Below are 13,631 nucleotides of genomic sequence, written 5' to 3'. Positions count from 1 at the left end.
GGAAGACTCGTACAGCCACTAAACATACACAGAAAGAACAAGGAACTACAGTACTTGCTTAATCTAAATCATGGTTATTTGCCTAGATTATTCCCAGCCTCAAGTTGTCAGCTTTTACTTAGGCAGGTAACGTATAGCGCCAGGACACCTCAGGGTAGCAGAGCGCTCTGGAAATCTTAATAACATAACCTAAACCATACAACAACAAAATGGTGGATGGAAATCTTGAATGAATCTCAGCCACTGGCAATCGCTCAGGCGCACCCCAATCCATCGGCACCATGCCACCTGAGTTTGGACCCAGCCAGATGCAAATCAGCCGTGATCCTGCTCCTCAAGGGAAGAGACCAGCTCTAACTGCCAAGCAAGGTCCTCCCTGAACTGGAATACAAGCAACCTAGGACAAGTATCACCCTGATAATGGCTCATCAGCTCGGTTTAGCTTGATTCCAGTGGCACAGTGGACACGGGACCCATGTCTGGGCTTACCTGTCGCACTTACGGTATCAACTGCAGCAACAACAAGGTGATAGATTGAATGCTTGAATTAATCTCAGCCACTGGCAATTGCTCGGGTTTGCATTCCAAGCCATTGTTTTTCACCCACAATGCCACCTGAGTTTGGACACAGCCATACGCAAATCAGCTTGACCCTGCTCCTCACTGGAACAGTCCATCCGGAACTACCAAGCCAGGTCCTCCCTGTACGGAATACGTGCAACCTAGGACCAGTTCTGTTTGCTAAGAGCTCATCCGCGAGGTATAGCTTGAGTCCAATGGCACAGTGAGCAAGGGACCCACGTCTGGGCATACCTATCTCACTTAGGGTGTTAACTGCAACAACCACAAGGTGATGGATGGAATGCTTGAATTAATCTCTGACACTGACAATCACTTGGGCCTCTTCCCAGTCTATCGTTTTTGCGCCCCACAGGTCACTTGAGTTTGGACACAGCCATATGCAAACCAGCCTTGACCCTGCTCCTCATGGGAACAGTCCAGCCCAAACTGCCAAGTCAGGTCCTACCTGAACCGGAATGCAAGCAACCAAGGACCGGTTGTGTCCTGTTTAGGGCACACCGTACAGCTTGATTCCAGTGGCACAGTGAGCATGGGACACATGTCAGGTGGGCATACCCGTCACACCTAGGCTGTCAACTGCAACAACAACAAGGTGATGGCTATGCCTGGTCCTCCCTAAACCAGAATACAAACAGCTGAAGACCGGGTTAGCCCGGATCATTTCATCCATCACTTTTTGTATACTTTAAAATGTCACCCTAAGTGGAACGGGTATGCTCCGACATGGGTCCCATGCACACTGTGTTACTAGAACCAAGCTAGAACTGGCTGATGAGCCCATAACTAGGGCGAAACCAGCCCTGGTTTGCTTGTGTTCTGGTACAGGGAGAACCTGGCTTGGCAGTTTGGGCTGGACTGTTGCCATTGGAGCAGGGTTAAGACTTATTTGCATATATTTGAGTCCAACCCAAGATGGCATGATGTGCAAAATAATGATGGATTGAGATGCAGCTGGGAGTATTTACCAGGGCCTGAGATTAATTTCAAGTATTACTACCATCACTTTTCGTATACGTCAATATGTCATGCTAAGTGGGACAGGTATGCCAGACTTAGGGTCCCATGCACATTGTGTTACTGGAAGCAAGCTATACCCAGCTGATAAGCCCATAACAAGTGCAATACCGGTCCTGGGTTTGCTTGTGTACTGGTTCAGGGTGGAGCTGGCTGGGCAGGTCAGGCTGGAATGTTCTCATTGGAGCAGGGTCAATACTGATTTGTATATATCTGGGTCCAAACTGGGGTGGCCTGCTGTTCAAAATAACGATGGCTTGGAATGCGGCCCGAGTAGTTACCAGTGACTGAGAATAATACTAACATTCCATCACGTTTTGTATATTTTACCTCAACCATGATCATAAAGTTTACTTAAACTAAGCAACTCTAAAGGTTTTCATACACATGGAAGGTATTAAAGCTCTTGACCTCAAACAGTTTTTCCAGTTTCAATGAGAAATCCCTCACTTTCAGAACTTTCTTCTTCTTCTGCAGGAAGTATATGTGTGTATTCAGCTCTATTCTTGCCCCCTTTGTATTTCTACACTTTCAAAAGCCCACACTGTAGGAAACCGGCTCTTTATATAGTGGACCAAAACAAGTTCTACTGTGTAAAGAGTCCAGGCAACCCTTATTGGTTTAGAGGCAAAATTAGAACGCAATGCTTCCTTTTGCGATAGTGGGGCAAGCAGTTTAGGCTTATCAGTGGGTAGTGCTAAGCATTTGTTGCACTCAGAGGCAATAAATGAGACACACACTCAAGCATAAATCCGAGACCAATTTAGAAAAATAATTTGTGTTTTTAAATAAATTCTGATACCAAGAACTTTGTGTCAAGTAAATACTTTTAAAATATTGAATTTCACAGGTAAGTAAACCGTTCACTTAAATGCGTCTTTACGCGGCAATGCTTCCCTGTGGGAGGAAAGGCATATGTTGCATAGAGTCATTTACAGACAGTTTTGGGGGGTCTCCTTCGGGACTTAGGGTCATAGGGGGCCATGGTCCAAAGTACCACCAGCAGTTACTCGTTACCTGCCTGGGGGCGTCCGGGTGCAAAGGTGCTAGTTGGGTTGGTAGCTTTGCTCGGTACGCCAGTGGAAAGAAGGGGGGGCCACCTGGAAACGGGCTGTAGAGGGGTACTTGGGGACAAGTCCGTGAGCTCCCAAATGGGGGGCTTGGGTCACAAAGTCCTTTAAACAAGGAGGCACAATCGGTTCGTCAGTACCCAAGTCTGGGCGCTCAGGTGCAGAGTGAAAATGTCAGCAGGGCTCTGTGCCTCTTAGGGCCCTGCGGTTGTCTGTCTCGCCAGTTGAGGGTACAAAAATCAGGACTGCTAGGCAGATTTGGAAGTGGGTCTCTGCGGTGTTGAAGCCCCTTGGTGGCTGCTCAGTCTCGGTGCTGTTAGAGTCCCGACTGGACTTAAACGGGCCTAGGATGCTAAAAAGGGTCCAGTGCTCCGGGTATTGGTCCTGTGTGGCTCTGGTTGCTCATGGTGTCCTCTCACTCAGTGAGAGGACAGATCAGACCTTCAGGAGCACAGGTACCTCTTCCTGGGGGGCTGCTGCATTGGGCTGGGGAGAAGCAACTTGGTTAACCAGACTTTGCATGTTTGGGTCTGCGGACTGCAGGGGAGTAGTTCCTCTACTCCAAAAGAGATTGCTGGCAATTTGCAAAGGTCTGGCAGTCTACTGGGGCTCTTGGTAGTTGCCCAGCTGCAGAACGAGTTACTTGGTCACGATTGTGAAGACTGGTGCAGACAGGCAGGGTTTGGCGCCAAAAGTGGACAGCAATATTCAGTTCTCGTTGTCTCGCAACTCTTCTTTATCCTTTTCAACTAGATCCGTTGAACCTAGCATCAGGGGTGCCTCCTAAATAGTCAATTTAAGAGGATTAAGTGGGAGTGACGGTTAGTAGCCAATGGGCTACTTACCCTCTATATGACCACTTCCTGTGGGAAGTGGGTATACTCTGGCCCAGTGAGCCTAATTCCGCCCGAAACCAAGATGGTGGAATTCAAGTTTTTGTGTCCAATTCAGGTAGCCCGTCCTTAAAGGGGGAACTAGTCTGAGGGGGATGGTACTTGCCTCCCGACTAGCTTATTTTCCCGCCTGTCCTGGTGCTAAATGGGTCTGGGGCAAGGGGTGGCATTTCCCCTGTCTGGGTAAGCCTTGGGTCACATATCAAAGACGGTAGAGTCCCTTGAAGCCTTCTGCTCTGATATGTTGATTACTTAGCGATCCTGCTTGGAGGCGGTAACAACACCTGCAGCCAGAGACAACATTGTTTCTGTACTCTGAGAGTGCGGACTCTAACCAGCAGGGGGTCGCAAACCTGTCTGTGGTGGCAGGCTGGTCTATACCACTCTTCCATTACATTATTAGTTAGTGATTTTCAGGGGGTACCTCCAAGGTGCCCTTGGGTGCATGTTTTAATAAATCCATCACTGGAGTCTGTGTGGTTTATTAATATGAGATGTTTGATACCAAACAGCTCTAGTTTCAGTGAAGCCATCATGTAGCTGGGGATCTCGTAATCGACAGTCCCCAGTAGATATAGTCAAGATGGGGTCTCTGCCAATTTCCAAGAAACAACATGGACATCACAGGGGCATATCTGCTAGAGCAGATATGTCCTCACGTGTAATATAATGCACCCTGCCTTAGGGCTGTAAGGCCTGTTGTAGTGGTAACTTACTTATATTACATGCAGTGTTTGTTGGCATAGCACACAGGAGGGGTGCAATGCTGTGTCTTCACTTGTCTCTGCACCATGTCAAGCAGTCTGCAATGGCAATTTGCATGATGGTTCTCAGGGGTCCCTTAGGGTGGCACAATGCATGCTGTAGCCCCAAGGGACCCTTTTTAGCTCCTTGCCCTAAGTACCAGGGGTACTATTTACTAGGGACTTACAAGCATTATTAAAGGTTTTGCCAGTGGGGAGGGGGGCCAATTGTACAGTTAAGGGAAAGAGATCTGGCACTGAGGACCTGGATAGCAGATACCCAGTGTACTAATGTCAAAATTGCATCATATACCTGGCAAGAAGTGGGAGTGACCATGTCGAATAGGGGCACTTTCCTACACATACCTTAACTCCAGGCCGCAGAATACACTCTCTACCAGAAAGAGAAATACAGAAGGTACATAACTTGTTCTTCTGATGGTGAAAATTGTGAATACTAAAGACTTTTAATTGAAGTGAGTGTTATCATGCACTGCATTTTCTACAATGCATCTGGGCTCATTGTGTGCTGGTACGCCAGGCAGTGTGCTCCCTCACCCGTTTTTGATAGGCTGCTTGCTGAGTCATTGGGCTGACGAGTTCTGGGATGCACCTGTGCTCTGGGAGTGATACTAAACATGAGAAGACTGTGAACAGCATTGTCAGCACCCACACATTTCACTTGTTACTCTCTACTAAAGAAGCACAATAGTCCTGAAACACTTGTCTAGAGAGACACAGCACTGACTGCATAATAAATGGTGAATACTAAATACTTTCAACTGAAGTGAGTGTTATCATGCATTGCATTTACCATAATGCATGTGGGCTAATTGTGTGCTAGTGTGCCAGCCAATGTGTTTCCTCTTCCTTTAATGTCCAGAATGGCTAGGATAAAGGGAAGTGTCTGCGAAGGACTCCGGTGTGACTTCGGCATATCAATAGTGAACCCCAGTGATGTTAAGAGGTATGCCGTAGTCTGGAGGTGGATGACAGCTGCCTGGGGCGAGCCTGCTTTCAACAGCCAGTTGTCTAGTTAGGGGAAGACTGGAACCCCTGACCTGCGAAGATGTGCTCCAACCACAGCCATCACTTTCGTGGATACCCTAGGAGCACTAGTGAGGCCAAAGGGGAGCACATTGATGTGAAAATGCTCCTGGTCCATCGTGAATTGTAGGTAGTGCTGGTGGGCCTGCAGAAAGGGTACACACAATAGCTCTATGAGCAAATTCGTAGTTTCCAGTCCGATGTAGAAAGTGAGTTTGGCCGCATCACAACCTTTCCGAATTTCCTTAAATAGGATAGCACAGGCCTCCTCTTGAACTATGGGAAGCACTTCAGCCTCGGAGTCTCACAAGGCTTGAGAACAGCAGCCTAGAATCCTGCTTGGCCTTGACATAGAGGAGAGCTAAACTCAGACGAGAAGACCCATTTCCCAAAGGTCTTTATTCTTTTGGTTTCCTTGTCAGGGAGATTAGTCGAGTACGAATTTGGCTGAAGGTTACTGACCAGAGGTTGTACCACAAGGATCTTGGGAGTAGGGTGTTGGGTAAGAAAGTCTGGGTCTCCCAGATCGTTAGATGGCTTATGGCAACCTGCCAATTAACAGAGGGGCCTGGACAGGGCTTGGTCCACATCCCCAAAAGCATGTCCGTAAGTAGCTCATTAAAAGGCAAAAGGGGCTCAGAATTGGTTTGGCCAGGTTTGAGCACCTCGGTCAAAACATTGGTCTTCACATCCTGGGTAGGAAGATGAAAATCCAGAACTTATACCGCCCTCCTCACAACCATGGTGAAGGATATGCTCCCCTCCATTGCCATGCCCCGGGGATGACACCAGTTCACTGTTGGGAGGTATCTAGACCACTGGCGTCCTGGAGGCCCTCATATCAAGAATCACAGCAGTATAAACGCCATTGTCCAACTCCCTACCAAATAATTTGTGTAGTACATGAGCGTTTCCAGGAGGCAAGGGCATATTGTCTGAGACGAAGGGTGGCTAAGTGGCTGTGGTGTAGTCAAAGCAGCTAATGGGCTTAGTTGAGGTGGGGCGCCGCCGTCTCGGCATCGGACAGCGCCATGCATTGCTATAGTTTTCTGTCGTTGGTGGGTTGTGTTCCGGAGTGGCTCGTGGTGTTGGAGAGGGAATGGGTATTGAGGTCAACCTGGAACGAATGCAGAGGGCCTACCTGGTACTGAAGGCAAACCCGCCAGCCAAAGTCCTGTGGGAGGCCCACCGCTCCTAGAGGTGCCGCAGACATGTCCGCGGGAGCCAGCAACTTGCAAAAAAGCTGCAGCGTGGCTTTACGGAAGTCTTCAGTTCGCTGCAGTGTCGTAGATGGCCCCGGAAATTCAGGGTGCTGTTGGACATGTCAGAATCAGCTCAGAAGTGGAACAACTTCGGGAACGAGAACTGGAGGTACATTGACACCCTTGTGTCTTCTCAGAAGAGCAAGAGTGGCAGGACAAGGCAGTCCTGCTTGGAAGTCTCGTGTTTTATTTTTTAGGGGGGAGGTATTCTTACCCGAGTGTTTGGACCTCTGTGATGATTTATCTCAGCGCCAGCCTCTAGAGCAGGCTCTGGACCTTGATTGGTAATGACATGGAGAATTGCGGTCCTTTACCAGGACCTTCTTTACGTCCTTATAGCCTTTGAGTGCATCAAGGCACAGTCACTGCAGGTCTTGAAGTCGTTGTCTTCCCACAGGCATACCTGTGGGTCAGTCACAGACATTTGTTTGCAACTATTCCCACATGGTTTGAAGCCTGTAGATTTGGGAGGTGATCTAGTCCCTTGCCCACTGTAGAATTGGTTTGAAAAAAAAGTTAAAAGGCATTCCCAAAGAGACATGGGGGTAGCTCAGGATCTGTGTTCGTTGACGCAAAAGGAAAAGAACTGATGTCCATGCGCGTGGGTGGTGCCTATATAGGCCATCGCACATTACATCAGATGCAGAATGATGTCGATGTGGAGCCGGAGGTGCTACTTAGTGGTGCGCAATGGTACTGCTGAGGATTTTCCGTACCCAATCTGACCCCTGGGGGGATAGTTAAAAGGTGAGGAAGCTGCAATTTGAAGTCTCTATCTAAAATATATTTTAGGTAGTACCAGTGAAAGCTGCTGAGAATCTTTTTGAACTGATGCCAGGTCCTTCTAGAAGGTTATTAGCAAAGTGAGGCAATTCAGAAGTGCTTACAACGCCAGCAGTTCAGACAGAAACAGTAGCACTGACCTGGAGTGACTGTGCTTGGTCGGAACTCAACTTCATGAGCCAGATGGGCTCACTTTTATCACAGATGCCTAATCACAGCCCACACCAAAGATGCCCACCCGCAAAATACCTTTGCAGTTGAATTGGTTTGGCCATATTCATACTCATAATGTATACCTATTCAAATCATGGGAAGTCCGTTTGCAATCACTATAACTAACTAACTTTACTGCCTACCTGTGGCTAAGGTTCTTACGGCTTGTTGACATTTCTGCTTAGAGCCTGGCTTAATTTTTCTAACCGTTTGTGCAGCTTACTAAACAGGACTTTCTTTTAGGGTGGCGTCTATGGGCTTGAGAGCACTATAGTTAGTTCTGGTGTGTTCTATGCCTACTGTGACTGAGTGCCAGACCCTAGACACTAGATGTTGCTGGTGGTTTTATGCACTCAGTGGGTCGATAATAGGCTCTCAAGCTCTCTCTTGGTGGGAAGTCGATGGTGCAAGTGTTCTTGAGCCACCCTACTGTGAGGGTGGGGGGGATCTGATTGTCTTGAGGGTGGGCGGAACTGGTGTAAAGAATACACTGGTTTGTAGCAGTAAATGTAGCTGAATTTCTTATTCTGAGTTTGACAATCTCTTACGTCTTCTGTGAGTTTGCTTGTTTATTTTCTTTTTTGAGACTAATTAGAGCAGACTTCTCTCCACTCAACAGACAGATTTTCGCTTCTTCTGGATTGAGTCCAAAGTGCAAGAAGAAGAAGGCCTGGATGTGATAACCCGACTTAACCCGGTAAGACCCTTCAGTTGCTAGAAGCTTGCATAATGAGTAGAAAAAAAGTACTTTTTTTTAGAATATCTTAATACATTTTAAAATAGTGAGGAAATCAGCAGAATGGATTGAATGCTTCAACATAATTATTCCAGTTCTCTATACATCATTGATAAGTAACTGCTGTATGCATCATAATGCTACATATTAATCAATCAATCAAGGAATATTTATAAAGCACACGACTAACTCAGGCGAGGTGTCCCGGCGATAACGCAGCAGACTAGTGAGTGTAATGCCCGAACAGCTATTCCCCTTGCTTAAAGAGCCAGGTTTTCAGCGTCTTTCTGAAATCCTACTCCGAGTTCAGCATGCGTAAGTGGTGGTCCTAACCGAGAAAGACCTCCCCCTTGCCTTGCTTAAGAAAATCAGGGGACAGCAAGGTAACGCTGATAGTTGGATCTCAATGTCCGCTCCTGGCGGTACGGGCTGAGTCGCTTCCTCAGGTAGCCTGGGCCCTAACCCTGAATGGCACGGAAAGCTAAAGTGAGGACCTTGAATTTGATTCTCCATTCCTACCGGGTGCAAATGTAGTTGTTTAAGGTGAGGGGAAATGTCCTGGCGCAGCGGGACCTTGCTGATTAGCCTTGTCTTCACATTCTGCACCGTTTGCAGCCTTTTGATCAAGAACCCTGGCATTCCCAGGTAAAGGCCATTGGCATAGTCCAGGTGAGAAGTCACATGGGCATGAAGTGTGGTCCTCCGTCAGGAAGCCCAGAAATTTCCTGATAGCTCTCATCTTTCCGAAACAGGCTGCCGAGACTGGAGCCGAAAGGGCCAAGTCCTTATCCCATCTGACTCCAAGATTTTTAATCAAGTCCTTAGGGACGGGAGGGGAGCCAAGCTCCCCGGGCCACCATAGGCCAGAAGGGGGGATGTTTGATTAAAAAATAAGACCTCCATCTTATCGGCATTCAATTTTAAGCAGTTTTAGTTAATCCATCCTTCTATTTCTTTTAGGCTGTCTGTAAAAGAATCAAAAGCTGCGGTAGAAGAATTGGCCATGGTCAAACATATGACTACCCAACATGAAATATACGAGCTTGGGGATAGGGAGGCCAGATTGCTTGCCAGGCTTAAAAAAAGGAGCAGACCAAGCGGTGGGTCGCCCGGTTATGCATAAACAGCATCCATATTCTCACACACGCAAGAGATTGCAGAATCCTTTGCCGATCATTATGAGCAGATATAAACCCTGACAGTCACTACTATAGCAGAAGACTTGCGTCCATTACTGGTGGATATACCTCTGCCTACCCTGTCCACCAATGACAGAGACTTGCTGGAAGGGGACATCGCCAATGAAAAAATCTGTTCAGCAATTAGCAATATATAATCTGGGAAGGCATGGGGCCTAATGGTGTCCCTATCAAATTCCTTAAATTAACAGCACCTCAGGTTGCGCCATACATACGAGAAATGAGAGCAGTGAGAAGGGGTTCCTACTGGAGGACCGGAGAATGGCCTCAGTCGTAATAATCCATAAGAAATGAAGGCCTGCTGATAGCTGTGGGTCCTACCGGCCAATCTCCTTAATAAATGCGGAGGCCACAGTCCTAGAAAAAATACTAGCCTCCCGACTAGCCCCTATCATTACTTCAGTAGTACACGCCGACCAATCCGGGTTTATGCCCAGCTGAAACACAGCCTTAAATATCCGCAGACTCCAGAACGTATTAGGTCGGAAACATATAATCACAGAAGATACCGTAATACTTTCTTTAGATGGCAAAATGGCGTTCGACACAATTGAACGGCCATACCTTTTTGATGTGCTGCTTCAATTGGGTTTCGGCCTGAAATTCCATGGATGGGTTAAGCTTCTGTACACGGACCTAAAGGGCCGAATTAAGGTAAATAAGTGCACATCAAGAATATTCTCACTGAAGAGGGGTACTAGACAGGAGTGCTCCCTGTTGCCATTGATTTTCTCTCTGATGCTTGAACCTCTGGTGACATGGGTCAGAGGAGACAGACTACTTAGAGGGCTGAAATGGGAAAAGAGGCTCGGGAAGACAGAATATCCCTTTATGTTGATGATATTTTGCTTTATCTCGCGTCACCAGCAAAATTAATACATAGAATTCTCGCAAATACTGGGGCTATTCTATTAACTGGTCCATATCCGTGTTCTACACAATCCATGGGCCGAACCCAAGACTCCCGCAGAGCTGCAAGGTTAAAATAGCGGAGGAGGGCTTCCGCTTCCTTGGTATCTTCATAACCCCGGATCCAAATCTTTTATATTAAATCTTGAGGCTCCCCTGAGTAGATTGCGAAATGATGCGAGACACTGGAAGACACTGCCTCTTTCTCTGTTGGGCCGAGCGGCCCTCTTCAAAATGCTGGCACTCCCCCATTTCTTATGTATCCTCCAGAAAAGCCCCTTTAAAGTCTTGAATCTTACTTCAAAAACATAGACAATAAAATCAGGACTCTGATATGGGATGGCAAGGCACCTCGTATAGCCATGCATAAATTAACCAGAAGTTGGTACGATGGTGGAATTGTACTCCCCGATATGCGCCTTTACTATTGGGCATCGTAGCTAGTGGTTGTTAATCACTTGGTGTACCATCCCAAGACAGAACCTGTTTATCAATTAGACAGATAACAGATGGGGAGGGAGGGGTACTATGAGGCTATATATTGTAAAGCTTAGGAAAAAAAGTTATTTTGACGCCACTGCCCTAACCATTGACGTCTGGCGCCAGGCCAATTATAAACTCTGCTGGCAGGATACCCTGACCCTAGCCATTCCGTTATGGTCCACCCAGAGACTCGGGATGCTAGGTAATTTGACAGATGGGACACCATTGGTATCTCTAGGTGTAGATGACCTATGGAAAAAGGGGGAAAAATGTAATTCTCTGAACTGCAAAAGAATACGATTTGGACCAGAGGGAAGTGTTTATATACCTACAAATCCGCCACACCTGACTGCTGCAATTTCCACACCAGGGGAGATACTGCAGGCGTTCCCTTTAGAAGATAGATTGCTATCAGCACCATTAGGGAAAAAAGCCATATTGTTGAAATATAAGAAAATGAGCAACAATTTACCCATCCCACTCCAACGTCTTTGAGAAAAATGGCAAGCTGAACTAGGGCCACTTGAGGATGAGGAATGGCAAACTGCACTAATGTCCTCACGTGAAGCGGCTATCCCACTAAAACTCCGCCTTATCCAACTCAAGATTTTACACAGAACTTACTTAACCGGGACCACCCTCAACATGATTAGGCTTAGAGAAGATCCACTTTGCCTCCCACGCAGCGCGAAAGAGGCCACATTCTATCATATACTATGGGAAAGCCCCAGCATAGCGCCACTCTAGGGGAAAGCTACATGACACCTACAAATGGCTATAGGTAAAGATATCCAATTAACACCAAAATTGGGACTTCTCAACATATGGGACGCAACAGATCTCACCACAGCGAACAACAATGGGCCACCCTGGGGTACACAATGGTCAAACTCAGCATTGCAATGCGCTGGGGTGCCACGGAGGTGCCGACCGCAAGAGAATGGGCTGAAGAAATGGACAAATGCATGATCGCAGAGAAATAAGTGTTTGAAAAAAAAAGTGGGAAAAATGGAACACCTACCGAGGAGATACCTGTATCTCCCCAAGTACTGAAATGGTGCTGAAAGAAAGACGAGCAAATGGACACATATGATCACACATGCCTCGGAGGGTCCCCTCGGTGAAACATCCCTGGTATTTTGTGCATAACTGTGTTATTTGTTTAGAAGTGGTTAAGCAGACCTCTCCCTCCTAATATTTCAGGGGAAATTCTGGCGGTGAGAAGAATAGATTGGATAGGAAGGGGTCCCAAAACAGTGGCAGGAGATGCTATAACTATAAACTTTAGGGACACCTCCGCAGTGGACTATATCTGTAGAAGCCCTCTTGGGTGGAATTCCCAGATATTTCCACTACATCTGTCTTATTTCTACCCTACTCCAAACTTTAATTTGAATTGCACGCAGAGGCCCCAATATGACAGGAACCATTACTTGCCACCTAGAGGGCTACGACATTGGAAGTCACCTTTGGAATGCCCCTTAATTCCTATTCCGCCTTTCCAGTCATATGCCCATTGGAACAGGTTTAGTGTCTTAGAGGAGGTTGACTGACTGATCCACACTGAAACCCCTATCCCAGATCCGAGTAATACTGAATGTACGGATGGTTCTGGATTAGTGGAGAATATTTTGTCCCTATCCTCTGGCAATGATCCTTGCCCTACTGATACGAGGAGAGTACAAAAGAGAATAGAAGGTATTCGAGATCAGGCCCCCTTAAAAGAACAGGGGTGTGAGCAAGCCACTGAAAAAATGAAGCATGGGTGTATAACGATTCTCTCATGGAACATAGCGGGATTAAAGAATAAATTACTAGTACCGGAGTGGTTCACCTTTATGGCAAAGTATGATATTTGCCTGATGCAAGAGACTTGGGCCCTGGAAGGGAGTGTATGTCATGGTTTTGCGACCTTTGATATCCCCGCAGTATCCAGGGGCTAGGGCCGCCCTTCGGGTGGCGTATCTATCTGGGTAGGAACACACTTAGGTATACAGGCCACTGAGCTTGGAACAAACTCCCTAGATATCCAATGTGTTCTATTAATCCTTCCTGATGAGTCACGAGTGGCCATAATAAATATCTATTCTAGGCCCACTAAGAACGGAAATTAATCAAGTACTATTATCGCACTTGACCTTTTCATCCAGTCACTTGACCCCTCAATAACGATAATTTTGGGTGGCGATTTTAACTGGCAGTACGAACCTTTGAGTATTCCTGATTATGGCAACCAAGATGAAGTCGATTCGCTTGGGTGTATTCCAGCCCCCGCGATTACCCCAGTAAGGGCTTGGACCAAGCTGGTATTGCAAATCAAATCCTTTACTCTTGCAATGTCCTTGTGGGCGTGCAATGGAAGGTTTGACAATGCTAGCTCTGGTCTACCCACATTTAATAGGTCTAATAGTACTTCCATTTTAGATTACATCTTACTGGAAGCTAAGCACTGGGACAAGCTTAAAGACTTTAGGGTTGTATTAAGACACGATAGTGACCATAATGCCCTGGTTCTGACGCTTAAGCCTGGGTGCATTTGGCTTATCCAACCCAGATCCAAGTTTAAAGCTAGCTGCACCACCTTTCATTAGATCTAATAATAGGAGAAGGGTCAAATGGCCAACATGTCTGGAATCACCGACTCGTCTTGCAGAAATTTATCAGATTGCCACTCCACTCATTAGTGAAATGGGGGTC

General features: G+C 46.8%; 1 protein-coding gene across 6 annotated transcripts in view; it reads left to right on the top strand.

Annotated features, from left to right (window-relative positions):
• SNUPN (snurportin 1) overlaps nucleotides 1-13,631 on the top strand; it is a 190,550-nt gene that overhangs the window by 113,968 nt on the left and 62,951 nt on the right. For all 6 annotated transcript variants that reach the window (XM_085643849.1, XM_085643853.1, XM_085643850.1 and 3 more), the window contains one exon: nucleotides 8,227-8,304. In XM_085643849.1, the coding sequence (XP_085499975.1) occupies nucleotides 8,227-8,304 (78 nt within the window). The remainder of the gene's footprint in view (nucleotides 1-8,226; nucleotides 8,305-13,631) is intronic.

Source organism: Triturus cristatus, chromosome 3_1, assembly GCF_964204655.1.
Source record: "Triturus cristatus chromosome 3_1, aTriCri1.1, whole genome shotgun sequence".
Classification (NCBI taxonomy): domain Eukaryota; kingdom Metazoa; phylum Chordata; class Amphibia; order Caudata; family Salamandridae; genus Triturus; species Triturus cristatus.
The sequence above is the reverse complement of the archived record's forward strand: the minus strand, read 5'-3'. Positions and strand labels throughout refer to the sequence as shown.